This window comes from Sporothrix brasiliensis, assembly GCF_000820605.1.
Source record: "Sporothrix brasiliensis 5110 chromosome Unknown Cont15, whole genome shotgun sequence".
In the NCBI taxonomy this organism is placed as follows: domain Eukaryota; kingdom Fungi; phylum Ascomycota; class Sordariomycetes; order Ophiostomatales; family Ophiostomataceae; genus Sporothrix; species Sporothrix brasiliensis.
The window spans coordinates 2,343,733-2,362,729 of record NW_024467134.1 but is presented as its reverse complement, the minus strand read 5'-3'; the positions used below and the strand labels follow the sequence as shown (position 1 = coordinate 2,362,729).

Sequence of the window (18,997 nt, the reverse complement as noted above, 5' to 3'; positions counted from 1 at the left end):
GCTTATACAAGAAGAACGTCTGCTTTTTTGCCAAAAGAGGACGGGACAGTAAATGAAAGACAGGGAGCAAAAAAAAATGCGAGTATTGGGAATATGAGACAAGTAACGCTGAAATGAAAACAGAAGAAGAAACCCAATGCAAAAAAATACAAACCTTTTCTGTACGACAATAATAATGTGTTGAAAATGGGGTAAGGATGTCAAAACGTCGTCCTCCATAACCGCTCGTACTCGTATGCTCATATGATTTTGTTCGTGGGATCAAAAAAAAACAAGGAAACACACGTCAACCTCCAACACTGTTGTTACAAACTCCCACTGATGCTTGTGCGCATGCCCATGCTGCTGCCCCGATCGCCGCTGCGGTCGCGGTTCGTGCTGCCCTTGCGCTCGCTGCTGCCGTCGTAGTGCACCTGCACATTGGTCGTGCGCACAATGCCGTTGTACGTCATAATCTCCTCCTCGCTGGCGCTGGGCGAGCTGTTGACCGCCGTGTGCGTCTTGGAGCCGCCCTTGAGATCGCGCAGCGCAAACGTGCCGCCGACCCCCCGGCGGCTGGCGCCAGCCGCATTCGCACCCAGGCCGTCGGTGCTGGGCCCGTTGTCGGGGCCAATGCCGTTCTCCTTGTTGCGGCGGGCGGCAATGTTGGTCGTGACACTGCTGGTGCCGTAGGGGTTGTTGTTGTTGGTACCGCGCCGGCCGCCGCCGTAGCCGTTGCTGTCCGGATAGCGGTAGTCGTACGCGGGACGGTTGGATGAGAAGAAGCGGGGGAACCAGGAGCGGACGAGGCCGCGCAGCGAGGGCGCCGAAGCGCAAATAATAGCCAGGTTGGTCTCAATGGCAGACGTGCAGAAGCCGAGCGAGTACGTCGGATCGGGGCCCGGGGCGGTAAAGAAGCCGTCGTAAATGAAAACCAGACGGACAATACCGACCACCGTGACGCTGGACAAATGTCAGTGAAAGCACACGAGGCGTAATTTGACAGTGGAAATAAACAACTTACATGCCGCCCAGGAGGAAGACAAAGAGGAGAGCGATCTTGACGCGGACCGGCATCTTCAGGTCAAGGAAAACCCAAAAGGGCAGGGCCAAGTTGAGCACATCGGTAAAGATGGTCAAGGCGGCGGTGGCCAGGTAAAAGACGCCCTGGTTTATACAGTGGCCGCCGACAATGGTTGTGTCCCAGTTGAAGCGGATGGGTGTGCACTGGAAGATGACGACGATGAAAATAGCGACCATGAGCATCAGGTTGAGCGCGTTGAGGATGTGGATGCAGATGCGGACGCCGGGCTTCTGGCTGCCGAGCTTCAGCAGGAACAAGAGCATCGACGTCTTGACGAGCGCTAGAATTGGGTTGTAGAGCACCTGTACAGCGAAATTCCAGATCAGGGCCTGGACGACGTCGTACTCGCGGGGAACGTCCCAGATGTGAATGGCAATAAAGTTGGTCTTCATAAACATCCAGGTCGAGGCCGTTTCGCCAATAGACAGGATCATGGCGATGATGATCAGGGTATCGTCAATCCCAAATTGCTTGGTGCTGACACGGCTATAGACACGGAGCATAACGATAATGAAGGCGAGAACAGGGAAGAAGACGATGATGGCGAAACCGAACTGCTGCAGAGGCGATGTGGGATACTCGGCGGTCGAGGCCATGGCGCGGGAGATGAAAGCACTGATCGAGGTGAATACCTCCTCGGTGCCCTTGTTGTGCATGCCGTTGGACGAGGCGGCGACGGCCTGCGTGGCAATGCTTGCCGCCGAGTAGTGGCCGTCCGACGCATACATGGTGACGGTGTCGAGGCCGGGATCCGAGTACGAGATGTGTGAAAATCGATTGACGGGCCGGTCGGTCTTGAGCAAACGCACGAGCGGTGGACCGCCTCAACCGTTCTGCTGATCTTTTTCTCTTTCGAGAGAAGACGGCAAACGTGGGGAAAGGAACACAGAAATAAGAAGTAACAGGAAGAGAAGGAAAAAGAAAGGAAGATCAACGGACAGAATGTAACCAAGGACTGGGAGTGGGTAATATATGAATGGAGAAGGCAAGTGAAGAGAGTCCAGAAGCATTCAGAACCGTAAGGAGAGTCTAGACAACTGGACAGAAGGCAGAAGGATCAACAGAATGAAGAAAAAGAGGAGATGCTAGACCGTGGCCCAAGGGACTGGGTTTCTGTTGAACAGAGGATGCAGGGGGAGAGGCCTTTCCAGGGGAAGCAAAAGCAAAACTTTAAAAAAAAAAAAAAAAAAAAAAAAAAAAAAAAAAAAAAAAGAAGGAAAGGGAAGGGGAAGGGGAATCGACGACCGTGCCGATCGCTTCTGACAATTGAGGCAAGAAAGTGAGCGCTCAAGTGCTCAAGTGCTCAAGTGCTCAAGCCGACGTGTTCGGCATCTCTCTCGAGGTCTTGGCTATTATTTGCTCCCTTGTCTTTGGGAGCTGCGTTCTTCGCTCGAGGCTCAACAAACGTTGATCCTTGCTGATGCTCCTAGCTAGCCGTCAAATCTCACGTTTTGGTATCAACTTAACTGCAGGTGGCTGAAAAGGGCGAGGTGAAGAGACTTCAAAGTGTGTGTGTTCCGTGAAGGGTGGCATGCACACTTTGTTAAAACAAAACAGGAAATAAAAAGCAGGGGAGAAAACGACGGTCCAGGGGTGTGTTGTAAAAGCGAGGGGCCAATGGTATGTTGTAGTGGCTCCAGTAATAGCAAACGTGTTAAAGGGTCAACATGAGTGTAGCGAAAGAAAGCAGACGAATATCGTCGAGGAAGAACAGCCCAAGAAGGCTAGAGTCGAGTATGCCTGTGGAGAGGTGGGAACTGGAGTGGAAAGTTACCGTGCTAGTAGGCAAGTTGCTGAGACGTGGACAAGAGGAAATACAAAGGAGACACAAGATGTAAGAGATCGGGAGGAGTAATAAAAAATAAAATAAAATAAAATAAAAGAGCCAGCGGAAACCGCTCCGTTCTGTGCTCCACAATGGCGTGTCTCGTCCTAGGGCCCTTGTCTGGGGTTTGTCGACGGTGGCTCAGTTCGTCTCGTCTTTGCCAAACATCCCCCGTCGTCGCTAGGGCCGTTCGTGTTGTTATGTCTACCACAGTCAGAAATTTCCAATAGCGTCGGGTTGATGATATGCACGTTGACACTTTAGGCCAGGGCCGTGTGTTGCAAGAGGAGCCAAAAGCTTCAATTGCGTCGCCGGTTGCCTTCTTTGGCAGTTTGCAAAACCCCCAAAGCTGGACCAGGATACGGTCTCACGGGAGGGCGCTCGGAAAGGTTGCCGGTCTGTTCGCCGGAAAGCCTGCTCGCTCCGTTTCCAAAAGAGTGTGAGGATGGTATGAGATCTAGGTGTGGTGGTGGGTAACCCTCCTGCAGGAAGATAGGCCGAGCCGAGCGACCAGCACAGACAGTGGTGCGCTTTTCGTTCTGCAAGACAGGCACTTGTCGACTATGGCAAGGATGGGACAAAAGACCGTTGCAGGTGGGAAAGGCCTGTTTCTCTGGACCGGGAAGTATCGTGTAAATGTGACCCCCTTTTCTGCGCCTCCTCGACGGTGTGAAGCGTGGAAGAATACTTTACCATCTCTAGGAGACGAACGGAGCACAAGCAAGAATGAGGTATAGTTTTCTTCAAGAGAGCCGACGACAAGACCCAAAACCAACGTAAGAGTACAAAACAAAGGGACACAAGGCGGGTCCAGACGAAGGACGTCGGGACGGAAAAGGGCACAAGAAAGGTAGAAAAAGGGAAATCCAAGAGAGCCAAGCACACATAGGCCAGGCTAGGCTTAGTAGGTGGCCCTAGGTGAGGAGGGTGGGGAGGAGGGTTGCCGGGACGCGAAGTCGGCAACAGAACGGCGAGGAAATGGAGATGCCGGGACTGAAGAAAAAAGAAAGACATTGACGGAAACATTCGCCCCTTTAACGCTCCCCTGACAGGGAGGTACTAGTTACGGCAGCGACGAACCAAGTCCAGCGGATAGCTCTTTCCTGACAATTCGAATAAAATGGTTCAAGAGCTAGTGATGCCCGCAGCGTGCAAGAACAAAGGAAGGTACGGGAGAATGGGAAGGTGCGAAGATGCGTTGAGAGCGCCTTCTGTCTAGTGACACGGAAGGCACGAACGAAGCTGAAGCTCGGGAGCGAAGGAGCAGAGGGTGGCGTGATGATTGCATAATGCGCGCTGGAGGTACTTCGTACTCTGTTTTCATTGTGTGTCCGCTACAAAGGTGGGGTTTGTGCTATGGGAAACAGCGACGCTGCTTTTCGAGTCCGCTGCGCGACAAAGACGGCATAAAGAGACAGGATCGAAGGCGCTCTCAGTAAGACTCATAACGGAGCTACGCCGGCGCTCTTGGCCAGAAATAGGAGGCAAGTGGTTGGCGCTGATGTGTAAAATGAGTAAGAGCAAGGACATCTCAGCTTTGTACCTGCACAGCTGTTTTTCTAGCGCGCCGTCAAGTGAAGCTGGACATGGAAGAGAGGCACGAACACGGATTGCAGGGATCAATTGCACGAGCTGCAGACTACGATGTACTGATTGATGATTGGAGATCGCTCACAACAGAACTGTGCTGGCGGGAAACCATTGACAGTGAGCAGGAGATGGCGGCCGTGCTTGTTTGATGTGAGCGTTTGTAAGTGGTCAGGGAGAAGGAAGAGGAAAGGGAAGATGGACGAGAGAAGAATGAAAGGACGACATGCGGACGTGATTTCTTGATTGTGGAGTTGAATGTCTCGGGTTCGTGAGAGACGAGCTGTCCTATGCACAACGTCCATCTCCAGGATGCTGGCGATAAAGTACAGCTTTGGTCAGATAAAAACTAGAGAAAGAATCGTGACAGTGGTGATATTGCCGAGGGAACATCAGGCAACGACGACAAGAAGAAAAGGACCAGCCTGCCTCAAACCAACAAGCGGCCCCAAAAGACCCAAAGGTACACAAAACGTGCCAACAGATATCAACACAAACGGACACCATGCAGCAAGTCTATTTTGTACAGAAGTACGAAATACTATCTGGCAGTTCCTGTCTCGTCTGTGTCTCTGCTGTTAGTTTGTTAATCCCTACCGGGCTGGCTGTTGAGTGTTATTTTCTCACGTTCCCATCGTGGACACATTGGCTAGTTGCTAAGTACGAATTAAGCTACCGTAATTGCCAATTCAGCTGGTTTGCATCGTACATGGGCTTTTTGACGAGTGTTACGCCGCACGACGTTCAATTCCACGATCAAAGACCTCTTCTTGCCGCTGTTTTGCCGTTCCATTGCCGATCATTTCCGGACTTTGTAGTTGGCCGTCTCGATCCACTACGAGATTTCAGAAGAGGTGGAGAAACCATGGAGAGAAAAGAAAAGACAGCCCGCGAGAACAAGAAAGAAAGAGTGAACATTGCCGGGAGTTGGTTGGTTTGCGGTGGATGCCATCGAGTTTAGTAGACTGGCCCTTCCACAAGGCTAGACTAACACGGCCTGGAATTATCCGCTCAGGGGCCGATCAGCATGATCCTAGAAAGGGCGCACTACGAACTACATACTTTGTAAGAATGTATTTGAGAGACCATGAGAAAGAGGCCGACAGGCACAGGAGGATGGGAGGTTTGCAGAGGGGAAAGGGACGGCGTGAGATTGACATAGGAATTCTCTACCGTTCTATTTCGTACTTTGTACGTTGCTACGATCTGCCATGATCTCCCTATTCCTTGCTTCTCTTTTCATAATCTCCTTTTTTCCTTTCCTTTTTTTGTCCAATACATTTTAATACATTTAATTTACCCTTTTCTACTTGTATAAGTGCCGTCTCTCTAGAAGACAGAAAAAGTGGTAAAGTTCACAAGCAGCGAGACGACCAGAGAGATCCAGCGTCTCCGTAGTAGCCCCGACAACAGCACGACAGAGGCGCTTGTCCAACAACAGCTGCGTTCTGCGCCCATTCGCAAAAGGCACAAGCAGGCGCAAGGGTCCGGGGTTGTGCTCAGGCTGGACCCAACTGGACCGGGTCTGGGCCAGAGACTCGGCAAGCGATCGAGGCAGCCAAGACGACGCCAGTCACCCGAAGAGGACAAGGCTTGTCGACGCTACTGCACGGCCTTGTCTAGTGTTGATGGACTGGACCCTGGTCCTCCCCCCTCTTTGTCATTGCCTGCCCCTGCATTGTGTAGCATTGTGTTGCATTGTGTCGCATTGTTCGCTTGCCCTCCTCGTTTGGCGCCCCGGACGCCTCCTCTTGGACGGGGCCATCCGCCAAAACGAGCTAGCTTTGGAATCAGCTCCAGTGCGTCGTCGTCGCCGGCCTCGTCACGATGTCCCGGTGCCCGAGGCCGACGGCTAAGATGGACGGTATTTCTCCTGTTGGCCATATTAGCATATTTTGTTATTTATTAAAAAAGGGGAGAGGCCACGACAACGGCGGAAATGAACAAGCCAGGAATCCACGATGAGACTGGACTTGGGCTCGTACGGTGGGATATTGTAAGGCTTGGTATACTCGGGGAGAGTCTTGATTCGCGTTGTGCCTTGCCATGCTCGTCTGTCGATTTCCTTCTCGCCTTTTTTCTCTCCTGTTTCTTTCGCCTAACCATAAAAGCCACTTCTCCCCCATCCACCATTCTATCGTTGTTGTTTATGCGTGGTTTTTGTCGTTGCATCGTCTTGAGGCGGAGTACATGTACGGAGGATTATTTGCCCATCACATTCCGTGCTGTCATGATTCTGTCACAGTCGCTTTTGGCCCCCATCTCAGCTCCCGCTCCCATTGTGTCTCCTTCTATCACACTTCTTTTCGCCAGCCACAATCGCCGTCGAATTTGCTTTTTCTGTCACCTCTTCTTTCTTTTTTTACGATCCCACTTCCACACCTCACCTTCTCTTCCGCATCGTTGCAATGGAGATCTGCAGATTTGCAGATGTGCAGCCATGCGGATTGCTATTGGCTGTGCAGCTGTTGGCTGAAAATGTCGCATTGTGCAGCTTTGTGGCGTGCCCTCTCCGTACAAGTCGACTGCGTCTCTTGGCCGTCCGAGCACCGGGAAGACAGTCGTGGAGGGTGGATGCACCCGCACAGCGTCCCGTCGCGATTGTGTCTGTGGTCTGCGGTCAGATGCGCAAAGTGCGCCAAAAGTAGCAGGAAAAGAAGAAAAGAAGTACGAAAGAAGCACCAAAAGAAGCAGAATGGAAGAAAAGAAAGCAGAAATGCTCCGTAGTCGACCGCAGCTGGCGTACCAAGTGTGCACAGTCGTTGGCTCGCATGGCAATTATGCCGTAGCACTCCATAATCCTCCGCTATGCAGATGTCAAAGCACGCATGCGGTAAACGCACGCCAAGTCCAGAGTAAAAATAGCTTGCACGTGTTTACTTTACATTCCCCGTTCAGCGAACACGACTTTGCTTCTGGCCCTACTCCTCTGAGCATTCGTTTCCTCAGTTCTCTGTAATTCTCTGTAATTCGTACCCCTTCGTCTTTCGTCGGTTTTTCGCCGCCACACTCGCTCGGTTTTCTTTATTCTTGTTCTACTGTATGTAGCCTTTTGCGCTGCCCGACACCTCCTCGACCTGCCTCGACTGCCGATGGGAATACATGTACAAAGGCTGCTGGATCCTCCACTGCCTTCACTTTTACGAAATCATCCGTCAAACAAGATAAATACTATGTTTCTGCAAATCCAGATTCACGGATTTTCTCGTTTAAAACAGCAAACTGGAACTTCCTTAACACGTCCGTCGTATCTTCCGTCGTACTGCGTATATCCACGGATCCCGTCTTCCTGTTTATTCTCTTCCTCTCCCCTCCCATACCTTCCATCTACTTCGTATGCCTTTCTTTGTCTGGCCCGCCCACTTGGGCACGGGTTTCTCCCCCTGTCGCTTTGCCTCGTGGCAACGTCGAAAGCCATCTCACTCTTTTAGGCCCTTTCTCAATCCACGCTTTTCCTCTTTCTCTCTCGTGCCTTCATTTATGGCCTTTTGGTCTACATTTGGTTCATTTTCGGTCTATCTTGGGCCTACTTTCACTCTTTTGGCTCGAATCTGCACAATATCGCTCTCCACTCCTCTCCACACTCGTGCCGACCGCGTGCATGTTTTTGTCATTCTCGCTGGGTGGAGTCTGCGTTTAGATGAGGGCACAGCTAGCTGATCAGCTCTCATTTTAATTCTCCTCGCTTCCGGTCTTCTCTCATGTTGCTTCTTACGGAGCCCTCATGACGAAAGTACGAAGGACTCCGTATCCCATTGTGTCCAGAACCCCAACCTCTGCTCAAATACATCTGCCGTGCCTCTACCCCTGTCTTCCCTGCCAGTCTCCCCTGTCGTAATCGCCCGAAAAGAATCCAATCCATGCAGTCTATCCTTTGGCAATCCTTTGGCCCAGCTACCCATGCTTTCCATGCCTTCCATGCCGTCGAATCCGTCTTTTCCTTGCAAACTAGACTAAAATCGAGCTCTTCTCCCTGTCCTGCTGCCCTCTCTTTTCTCCTCAAAAAGAGGCTATGTTGTCGACAGATCACTTCTAATCTTCAGCGAGTTTTGTCCGCCCCGCATTTGCTACCACTTTTCTGTTCATGTTTGGCTCCATCTGTTATGCCTTGGGACTGTTTTCTCCATTTTGTTTTTTTTTTTTTTTTTTTTTTTTTTTTTTTCTTCTCTCTCTACATTCCTTGCCATCTCCCGCAGAACTTCACTCACCTCGCTCGCTTGCACCAATGTTTGGTAACGTAGTCAGAAGTTGCCTGCACGCTCGCTTGTTTTGCCAAATTCTCAATTTTGTCTACAGTCTCCTCCTGTCGTGTCTGGTCCCTGCGTTTTGTCTATGCTTCCTTTCAAAGACGCCGCGCTGAGCCAAGACCATCCAACGTGTTTCTTAGTCTCCGAGGCCATGCGTCCAATAACCTTACTTCGTAGATGTCCTCAGTTGCCTTAGATTTAGATGCATTCCCTGCTCCTCCACTTGCTCTCCATTCCCAAAATTCCCAATCTGTTTTGCGTCCAACAGCCACCTGCAAAATAACGAAATGCCCCATTCGACCTCAATTGACCCCATTGACCCCATTGACCCCCATTGGCACCCCATTACTACCATGGCTGCCATTCATTGTACATGTACATTATGCAAAAACACACGCACCACGTAGCAATCGGAGCCATCGCCCCGTCCAGAAAACCCATGCCGGCCATGCCATGATGTGATGCTATGTCGAAGGCCCTTGCCATCTCCTTGGCTCCCTGCCGTCTCCTTGTCATCGGCGTCTTGTTGACCCTCTCTGTGCTCCTCTTTTTCTGCTCCGTAATGCCATTGTCATGCTCTTCCTTGCCCATTTTCACGTCCTTTTCACGCGCAACTCCGATAGTCCCTCGCTAATGCTGTCCACGCTTGTTGCTTTTGGCTCCTTTTTGTTCGTTTTCTTTCTAGTCTTCCCCATCGAAACCAGGCAGGTGGGAACGCGGCACGCGGCAGACCCGTCGCGACCGCCCGTCCTTTCTCTCTTTCTTTTCCCTTTTCCCTTTTCCCTTTTTTTCTTTTCTTCGTTTCCTTTTTACTTCGTTTTCTTTTCTGGTGCCACTCCGAGAGACCGTCCCCGTGCCCTCCCTCTTCATTGCCACGTGGATTTGACATATAAACCTGGCCCGTCCCAGGTCTCGGGGCCAAGAATCCAGGAAATCTTTTTGCAGAAAGGATCTTCGTCGGCCCTCCCCATCCCCCCGTCGCCTTTCCCTCGTCCTCCACTTCTCCAGTCGCTCTTTTGTCTACCTGCTGCCCTTTTTGCTGTTCCCACCAGAAAGCACAGGGTCTGCTCGAGCTCTTGGCAGTCTTTTCGTGCCTCGACTCCCTTTTGTATTTCTTCTCCCTTCCCCCTTCTCCTTCTCTCCTCCTTTTGTCTCTCTCCCTTTCTCTTCATCCATCACCAACCGCTCCGATGGCCCCCAGTCTGCGCGTAGCCGCTCTTGCGGCCGCCGCCCTCTTCGCACCTTTTGCCAGCGCACAGTCCCTTACTGTGGACAACACGACCATCCGTAAGTTCATTCGGCTGTCTTCTTTTCCCTCTTTTTTCCTTTTGTTTTTTTTTAGTATTTTTTTTTTTTGGCTCGACTTCCCGTGCTCCGTCACACAGCCTGAAAAGGCTGTTCATCCTTTCAGCCTTGTTATTTGAGGCGTTGTTTATCTGTGCTTTGTTTCGTTTCGCTTTGTCCTTTTGTGTTGTTTGTATTTTCCACCAATAGCGCCTTCCTCTCTCCACCCGCTACTGCAGGTACAGACGCTGCATCGCACTTGCCTCACCACATCCGCATTTTGCCCACGGGTCCCGCATCGTCTCGCATCGTTCCGCATCCTCCGTCACACTCTCGCGCCTTCCTATTCCTGCTGACAACATGCCGTAGCCGCCAACGAGGACACCGTCGCGCCTGCCGCGGCCGACGTCCCCCCCACCAGCTCCAACTCCACGGTCGACCTCTTCACGTCCGAGACCGCGCAGCTGACCGACAGCATCATCGCCAACCTGACGTCCCTCAACCTGACCGGCATCGACCTGTTCGACTTTGACGATGCCTCCACCGTCGACAAGCGCAGCAGCAACTGCCGCCGGAGCAACCAGTGCAAGGTCATACCCGGCAACCTTCTCTACCCCATCAGTATCGTCTGGGACGTCTTCGGCCTCCTCCTCGGCCCCGGCGCCCTCATCAAGACCGTGCCCCTGGCCTCGCCCTGCTACACCAACTGGAACGACCAGAGCGCCTCCCGGTGCGCCTTTGTGACCAACAACTGGTCCAACGACTCCTACATGCACGCCGACGACCCCACCTCCGTCATGTGGCCGCTCTACCAGGGCCTCACCTGCGTGCCCACCGACACCCCCTCCGACCAGTGCACCCTCGGCGGCTACCCCTCGTACGCCGTCTCCGCCTCCAACGTCGCCCAGATCCAGCTCGCCGTCAACTTCGCCCGCAACGCCAACCTGCGCCTCGTCGTCAAGAACACCGGCCACGACTTCATTGGCAAGTCCGCTGGTGCCGGCGCCCTCTCCATCTGGACCCACAACCTGAAGCAGATCCAGTTCTTCTCCAAGCTCAAACTCAACGGCTACTCCGGCCCGGCCTTCAAGCTCGGCGCCGGTGTCCAGGCCTTTGAGATGTACCAGGCCGCCGACAAGTACGGCGTCAGCGTCGTCGGCGGCGAGGGCAAGACCGTCGGCGTCATGGGCGGCTACATCCTCGGCGGCGGCCACTCGCCCCTGTCCTCCCTCTACGGCATGGCTGCGGACCAGGTCCTCGCCTTCGAGATCGTCCTGCCCAGCGGCCAGTTCGTGACGGCCAGCGCCACCTCCAACGCCGACCTGTTCTGGGCCCTGCGCGGTGGCGGCGGCGGCACCTTTGGTGTCGTCACCTCCGTCACCGTCAAGGCCTACCCCAAGCTGCAGGTCTCCGTCGCCACCTTCACCATTGTCAGCGGCGGCAGCATCACGGCGGACGTCTTCTGGGACGCCATGACGGTCTACTTCAAGTACCTGCCCGTCTTCACCGATGCCGGCACCTACTCGTACTTTGACATCATCCAGGTCGCCCCCGGCACCTACCTCTTCGCCATGGCGCCTTTCTTCGCCCCCAAGCTGAGCCAGGCCCAGCTTCAGGCGCTGCTGGCCCCTCTCTTCGCCGACTGGGCTGCCTTGGGCGTGTCCGTCAACGCCCTCGAATACTTCAACTACGACAACTTCTACGACGGCTGGAACCTGCACTTCCCGCTCGAGGCCGTCGGCGCCTCCACGCTCAAGACCGCCTCGCGCCTGTTTCCCCGCGAGAACTTTGAGCCGGCCACGGGCAACGCCACGCTGTTCAACGAGACCGTCGCGGCCATCCGCTACGTCGTCGAGCAGGGCTCCACCATCCTGGCCTTCAACATTGCCGCCAACCCGGCCGGCGGCTACCCCGACAACGCCGTCAACCCCGCCTGGCGCAAGACCGTCCTGCACGCCATCCAGGCCATTTCCTGGGCCGCCGACGCCGACACCGCCACCATCGCCGCCGCCTGCCTGAAGCTGACCAACGACTGGCAGGCCCGTTGGCGCGCCACCTGTCCCGGGGCCGGTGCCTACATGAGCGAGGCCGACATTCTCGAGCCCAACTTCCAGCAGTCCTTCTACGGCTCCGACAACTACGCCCGCCTCTACGCCTACAAGCAGAAGATCGACCCCTGGGGCCTCTTCTACGGCCCCACCGCCGTCGGCAGCGAGGACTGGTACATCACCGGCCAGGTCGAGGGTATCCCCACCCAGAACGGCCAGCTGTGCCACGTTTAGGGAAAAGACGAAGAAAAGAATGAATAAGATACAAGACAACAATCGCCTGAGCGTGAGCATGGGCATGGACTTGGCTTTTTTTTTCTTGATTAGTTTTACTTTCGATGGGAAGGTATGAGATAATGGTCGTTATATAAACCATCACATTGTACATACAACACATGATGTTTGCAAGCCCGGACGGGAGGGGTTGAGAGACCCAAAAAGGTGGGAAGTGGCTTGGTTTATCTCTGAGCCAGTACATATTTTACAACCTTTCAACTAATTTTTTTTGTCCCAGCCATTTTTTCTCCTTTTTATTATCTCATCCAAAAAAAAAAAAAAATCTTTGCTACTTTATCTAGTTTCTAGTTTCTACTTTGGATACGATTCGGGTGATGCAGTGTGTGCGTTCTTCTTCCTCGACCTTTCAAAATGCCTTCATGAGACACATGCAATATCTGTTGTCGCGTACCTTAACTCGATCATCATTTTAACATTCATTCTATTCTGCCCCACCGTGAACCGTATTCCTCTGGTGGGACGTGCAAGCATTAAAGGAAAGTATAAGATATCTAAACATGTACGGTTTAAAAGTAAATTTTTTTTTATGCGTGCTGCCTAAAGACAGTCCTGCCCTCACCTATGATCTCATTCCCGTCAAATCCAAGGTGATATACCATATACCATTTCATATGAATAAATCGCATTCCATTAATAAGTCATTTGCTCGCTCAACTGTCATACCGTAGGTCAAAAATTAATTGACAAATAAATGAAATTAAAAATGTTTTCGTCAAATGCACCCAAATCCGGCTCGCTCCTAGCTCCATATGATAACCAAAGACAGGAAGATGACGTAAACAATAAATGTGACAACAAAGCTATAATGAGGTGGGTAATAGATATCGCACCAGCTGGGTGAGATACGCTCAGCTGAAATGAAGATAGAAATGAAAAAGACCAAAAACAGAAAGAAAATACGTAACACCGTATGCCCATGCAGTTGATTCCCACGCGCGGGAAGAAAAGTTCCAGAAGAAAAAAATCACTTCCTATGCCACCCCAATTTTGATTATGTTCGATTGCGATTCCGGACTGTATGAATCGGTCGTGCCGCCTGGTGTATGCCGAAAAGAGAAGTGCGCAACGCCGAAAGGAAGTCGATGAGGTAAGAATGATGTGCCAAGGCGGGGCTGAGCGAGGAGATTGGTAACCTCTCCCCACCACTATTGTCACCGGTGACTGCGTTGTGCGAGGGCGGATTGGACACCGGTTGGCGTCACCCGACTCTCCCACACACCTTCAATACTCGACTCTTGCTTTCCCGGCAAGCACTGAGCTGAACCGTAAGATCGGATCAGTAGTGGGCATGCTCTGCATGCGCCACTTCTCACTGTAATAAGTCATTGTCCAAGTAGAGGCGTCACGAGCTCAATGCTTTTCGGGCGAGCGTAGCTGCTGGGCCGCCGAGGAGGCAATGGCCGCTCTGTTGTCAGGTACCCAGATGCGCCTGCCCCGTAGGTGTAGTAGTTGGGTGCACCGGAGCTGCGGTAGTATCCCTGACCTTGGTCATACGTCGATGCATACACCGCCGAGGGCTGCGTATAGGATGTGCTTGGGCTGGTGGCGCTGCTGCGCGTGGAGAAGGGCCAGATGCCAGAGGAAGAGGCCGCTAGTGTTGGCGATGGGGGGCTGGCGTCGCGCAGAGACAAGGAACGCAGCGCAGCCATGGCGGAGGACGTGGTGGCAGGAACAGTGGAGGACATGTTCGCGGGCGTGGGCGGGAGCGAGAAGTAGGTGGAGCTGGGCCGGGAGGGTGACGCGCGGGGGATAATGTCGCGCGGCTCCTGGGCCTCCGTGTAGTACATCCTGCTGCTGGCATAGGTGTCCTTGAAGCTTTTTGCGCTCACGCTGGCGCCGTGCTCTTGGTCGTAGTCCCGGCAACTGCAAATGGTGTTGTGTTAGCTGCGTCTTCGCATTCGGTTCATGGCCTGTGTAAATGCATGTTGTACGGCAAGTTGAGACATACGCTTCTGAACAGTAGAGGAAACGGTCATCCTTTGCGACAAATTGCTTCTCGCAGGTCATGCTATATTGAGAAACTCAGTCAGCGGGGTATTCCATTTAGACAAGACGAAGGACATTGATAGAGTGCAGCCACGTCGCACGCCTTCTGAGGCAAATTGCGCGTCAGGTGCCCGGTGCAAGTTGACCAAAAGGGGCATACCGGCTATGAGAGCCAAGGAAAGAGGGGCAAGAAGCGAGGGGGCACGGTCGTGTGTAGAGTTGTGTTGTCACTAACCAGAACTGCGGGAAGCTTTCCCTCTCGTCGTCGTACCAGTAGTCGTCGTCACGTAGCTTCTCTGCGTCCCGGCTCGAAGATCCCGACTTGCTGGACTTTGAGCTGGGTTGCGAGGAGCTGCCTGTCCGGCGACTGCTACTACTGCTGTTGCCATGCTTGGAGGACGTTTTGTGCTTGGAGTCGGAAGTGGACGCCGCCTTTCGGACATCGGTCATAGAACCGTGTCCAGATTTCCGCCGGGAGTGGTGCATTTTGTGAGTTGTGTAAGGCTGTCGAGAGAAAATGGATTTTGCTGGCGGTTGGCGCGCAGTCACAACTTTTGTCTTTTGTGCTTGACCGTGCGTTTGACGATAAATCAAAAGGCGTTGGAAGTAAAATGTCGTACCGCAGTGAATGTGGTCAGGTGTTGTCAGTTGTCGTATATTTTAGATTGGCGGGTTGAAATAGTCGTGATGAGAGAAACGCTGTCTCTCTTATATGATAAGCGATGGGAATATGTTTGGCGAGAGTAAGAGAGTAAGAAGAAAGAAAATAAACAGCGACGTTATATAGTGAGAAACGGAGACGGTGGGTAACGGGTGAGTAATATCTGAGGGCGAAGTAAAAAAAGTGAATAAAACACAAAATGACGAGGAATAAAAAAAAGTCAAATTGGTTTGTTCGTGCTATCGCAGGTGGCGAAATGTCAAGCTGGGCTGCAGCAAGAAAAATTTCTGCATTTACTCGCTTGCCTGTTCGGGATGCGAATGGGGTGTAAGATGGGGGTTTAATCCCTTCAGCTGTTTTGCGGGGGGGGTTGATTTGTGCGTGGGATGCTGTGTGCTGCGGTATTCCCGTTGCGTGGTAGAGTTGATTGGTTGGTTGGTCTTTATGTTGACAAGGAAGGTGAAGGGTCTTTTCTGACGTTTAAAACCAGGACGGGCCGAAAGAGACAAAACGACAAGAGATGGCGAACGACGAGAGTCAAATAGTCCAATGCCCAAAGTGACGCAGACAGGTCAGAAGGGACAGGAAAATGGGACCAGAATAAGAGGGGACAAGAGAGGAATGCCACAGATAAAGAAAGGGCTTTAGCGCCGTGGAAGAAAATGAGACCCTGGTCGTGATAAAAATCGTGGGGAATCCTTGGCAGGCTGGTTCAGATAGTCATGTACTCCGTAGATTGTCGTAAATTGTGCAAAAGCTCGCTTGTGCGCCTTGTCATCCGTGTTCCCTTTCCGTGGACGTGTTGTTTTGTGTTGTATTCGTTTTACCTGTGGAATTTGGTCGCAGGCTATCTCGGCTGTTGGGATTGATACGCACCAGGGATGGTGGTGGTGGTGGTGTAAAGGATGTTGATCAAAGGCCTCGTCGAAGCAAGCGAACTCGTTCTGGCGATAGATAGCGGATGGCGGACAAGCCAAAGTAGGAGCCAAAATCCAGCCGAAACGTCGCAGAGGATAATGCGAGGAAATAGGAGCACAGTGCACAGTGGTAGTGGTGGGTAATCAAGCGGATATCGGAAAACGGGGGGGGTGTCAGGTGGGTATTCGTGGATGGCACGAGCTGGCGTCCGGTGCAAAAGCGACGACGATGTCTCGAGATTGGGGGCGGGGAAGGCGACCAAAAAGAGGAGTAAAGGGAACCCCTGGCAGAAAGTTGGCCAGGGTGCTGGTGATCCACGAGAAGAGGAGGTAAAAGTAAGAGGCGAAGAAGCAGACGAAAAAAAAAGGAATGTTCAAAGGGCTGGTTAAAGGGTGTGATAGACAAAAAGCGCAAAGGCGTCCAGGATGTGAGGGGGGCCCGAATGGGAGAGATTGGTATGCGTGGGCGTTCCGAGACGGTGGCTGATCACTTGTCGATAAAGGTATTGGGATCCGAAGACTGGAGAACGTGAGGGATACCGTGGTTGATACAAAGTAGTTTTGTATCTCAGCTGGCGGAAGATGGTGTGGTGGTCGGGCCTTGTGCCTGGATTGTCGTACTGAGGATGTGGACGAGGGGAGTGGACGAACGTGGCAGTACACGACCAGGACAACGTGGCGCGTAAAATCAGTGGGAAAGGGAATTGATAAGAGTGAAGAAGTGGTGATGTCCGAATGAAAGCAGACTCAGGGGGAATGGATGCTTTTTGTCTCTTGTTTGTTGACTAGCTGGCGCAACCGGCGGGAAAGAGCAATGGACCGGTGTTGAAAGGAGGCACGGAGATTTGGAAAGACCGCAGGCAATGACGTAGACTGCTGGTGCGGGATTCGAGGTGAGCGAGCAAGCGGGTGGAGGTGAGCAAGGGAAAGAGCGGCTGGCCGGGATGGAGAAGGGGAAGGAGCCTTGCTTTTGAGACTGGCGATTGAGTGCTGGTGGAGTTAAGAAGAGTCGATTGAGAAAGGCAAAGTGGAAGGACACAGGACGGAGCAAAAGAAATTCCAAAAAGACAGAAAGACAAGTCGAAGACGAAACGAGGGACCTTGGGAAGTGATATACTCGTTCAGCAACAAGCAGCGCAACACCACGAGGTACACAATGGAGCACGACGCGGCGAAAAAGGCGAGATCAGAGAGCCGCGGGCGACGTCTGGACGACTGGTTCTTGCGTGATCGCGCCGAGGACCTCCAAAACAATTAAAAATAAATAAGCCTACGGTCGCAAGACGTACATTCGTACGTAAAACGCATGGCGCCAAACGTAACTCGAAAGGCACAGGGCCACAGGCCTTTGAGGCGGTAGGCCTTTTGGTCGACGGTCGACAAGCGACGGCGCGGTCGCCCCGCTGAGACATCAAATCTATGGACCGTCCTTGCCTTGGAGGGACAGCCTGCGGTATCGAGCGGTAAGATACGTAAGATCAAGATACCATCTTCTGATGGACCGCGACAAAGGCTGGTACCTGCCTCTTTTGTGTGGTTTGTATATGGGTGAAAAGTCACTTTGTGTATGGACATGTCTGGCCTGGTGGATTTGTGTAGCAGCAGTAATGCGTGTTTTGGGGGAGACCATACGTTGCTGTGAGTGGCCTGAAAGGTCGACTGTGACCTCAGGCTCGCCAGGGTCACCACACACCTCACTGCCCAGAGACGCTACGCCGATCCGAAAGCGGAGACAAGTCGTGCTCCAGCAAAAGTCGACAGCTGGAATCGCCAATGGCAGCGCGTAGCAGCGCATGGTGGTCGACAGCTGTGGTCACGACTGTGGATAGCACTGTGGATGACATTGTGAGCAGGTTGTTGACTGGGATCTTGGCCTTGTGGATAAAGAGACGGTTCTGGCCCAGGCTGAGGACTGGGTTGTCAACTAAGATACAAATTGGTACGACATACGGAGTACAAACAAATGGGGTCTAGAAGCCATCCACGTTCCCGACTTGGGAGTTTTGTTAGTCATTCAGGGAAGGGGGCAAGGAAGGAGGTAACTGTTGCCGGCTGGTAAAAGCCGTTGACGTGTTTGACTTCACTGTAGTCATATCATACGTAGGCAGACACTGTTTGTCCCGTTCACAGACTTCCGTTGGGGGGCGAGGAAGCCGTTGGGAGAAGAGAGAAGAGGGGAAGGTTAAAGGGACGAAAGAATCGAAGGGAAAGGGAGAAGGGAACGTAACGATGGGCGAAAACGATGATGAGAGTACTTTTAGGCATCTTAAGAGCGGTGGACAGGGCACCGCACGCCCAGACCGTTTCAGGGCGCAAGGGCGCGGTTACAGGGCCAAGGCCAGGGCAAGGGCGGGCGGCCGCGCCTTTTCCACGAGTCACTTCCCGTCCTGCCCGGTGGACACTGTGTAAAAAGAAGGTGTAGGGAGTACGGATTATTACAGAGCAGAAAGAATGCCAATGGAAGAAACGCGAACACAGACTTACGACGACAGAGTCAGACGGCCTGGCGATCGAAGCATGATCACACGTAAGATACACCGTGCTAGGCGCTAAAGTAGCCAAGGCAAAGCAAAACGGATTCATTACGTCGACATACTATGGCAATGGTCGATTGCGCAATTGCTCTTCCGTCGAGGCACAGAGTGCACAGTAGGAAAAGACGGCTGGCACGGTGTACGGAGTTTGGTGAGTGAGCCTGGGGAGGAAGGAACGATGGCTTGCAACGACATGGCAAGAGCAGGTGGAGACAAATGGTGTAAGCGTCAGCCAGGGAGGAAGGAAGTGATGGCGTTTCGAAGAATTTTCACATAGTCGACGGCGACGGGGCGAGGAAAACACAACGGCAACGACACATTCATACGAGTACATTCGTACGAAATATACTCCGTACGAAATATGAACCAGCCCTGTGGAAACGTGTGGGACGGGCGGCGGTGACTGTGGTGACGCGAACCCCGTTGCAGGAAGGCGCCACGCCCTTGTCCCATTTGGGGCAGCCATGGCGAAAGCAGGAAGGACCGATGGACCGCTCCTGACCACAGCACGATGCTCACAGACAACCAACAAAGCACTGAAACAAGAC

General features: G+C 52.7%; 3 protein-coding genes across 3 annotated transcripts; 1 reads left to right on the top strand and 2 right to left on the bottom strand.

The window, feature by feature from the left end:
- Window positions 1-305: 305 nt before the first annotated feature.
- Window positions 306-1,791, bottom strand: SPBR_05900 (uncharacterized protein; the record flags this gene model as incomplete). The annotated part of the gene is made up of 2 exons (XM_040764163.1): window positions 306-942; window positions 1,004-1,791. The coding sequence occupies 2 exons, from the start codon at window positions 1,789-1,791 to the stop codon at window positions 306-308; spliced, it is 1,425 nt and encodes a 474-aa protein (XP_040622427.1).
- Window positions 1,792-9,912: 8,121 nt separating this feature from the next.
- Window positions 9,913-12,288, top strand: SPBR_05659 (restculine oxidase precursor; the record flags this gene model as incomplete). Its single annotated transcript, XM_040763922.1, has 3 exons — window positions 9,913-10,009; window positions 10,252-10,296; window positions 10,376-12,288. 3 exons carry the CDS (start codon window positions 9,913-9,915, stop codon window positions 12,286-12,288), a joined length of 2,055 nt encoding a protein of 684 aa, XP_040622426.1.
- A 1,385-nt stretch (window positions 12,289-13,673) lies between these two features.
- SPBR_06016 (uncharacterized protein) lies at window positions 13,674-14,823 on the bottom strand (the record flags this gene model as incomplete). The annotated part of the gene is made up of 3 exons (XM_040764278.1): window positions 13,674-14,214; window positions 14,300-14,359; window positions 14,573-14,823. 3 exons carry the CDS (start codon window positions 14,821-14,823, stop codon window positions 13,674-13,676), a joined length of 852 nt encoding a protein of 283 aa, XP_040622425.1.
- Window positions 14,824-18,997: the final 4,174 nt, after the last annotated feature.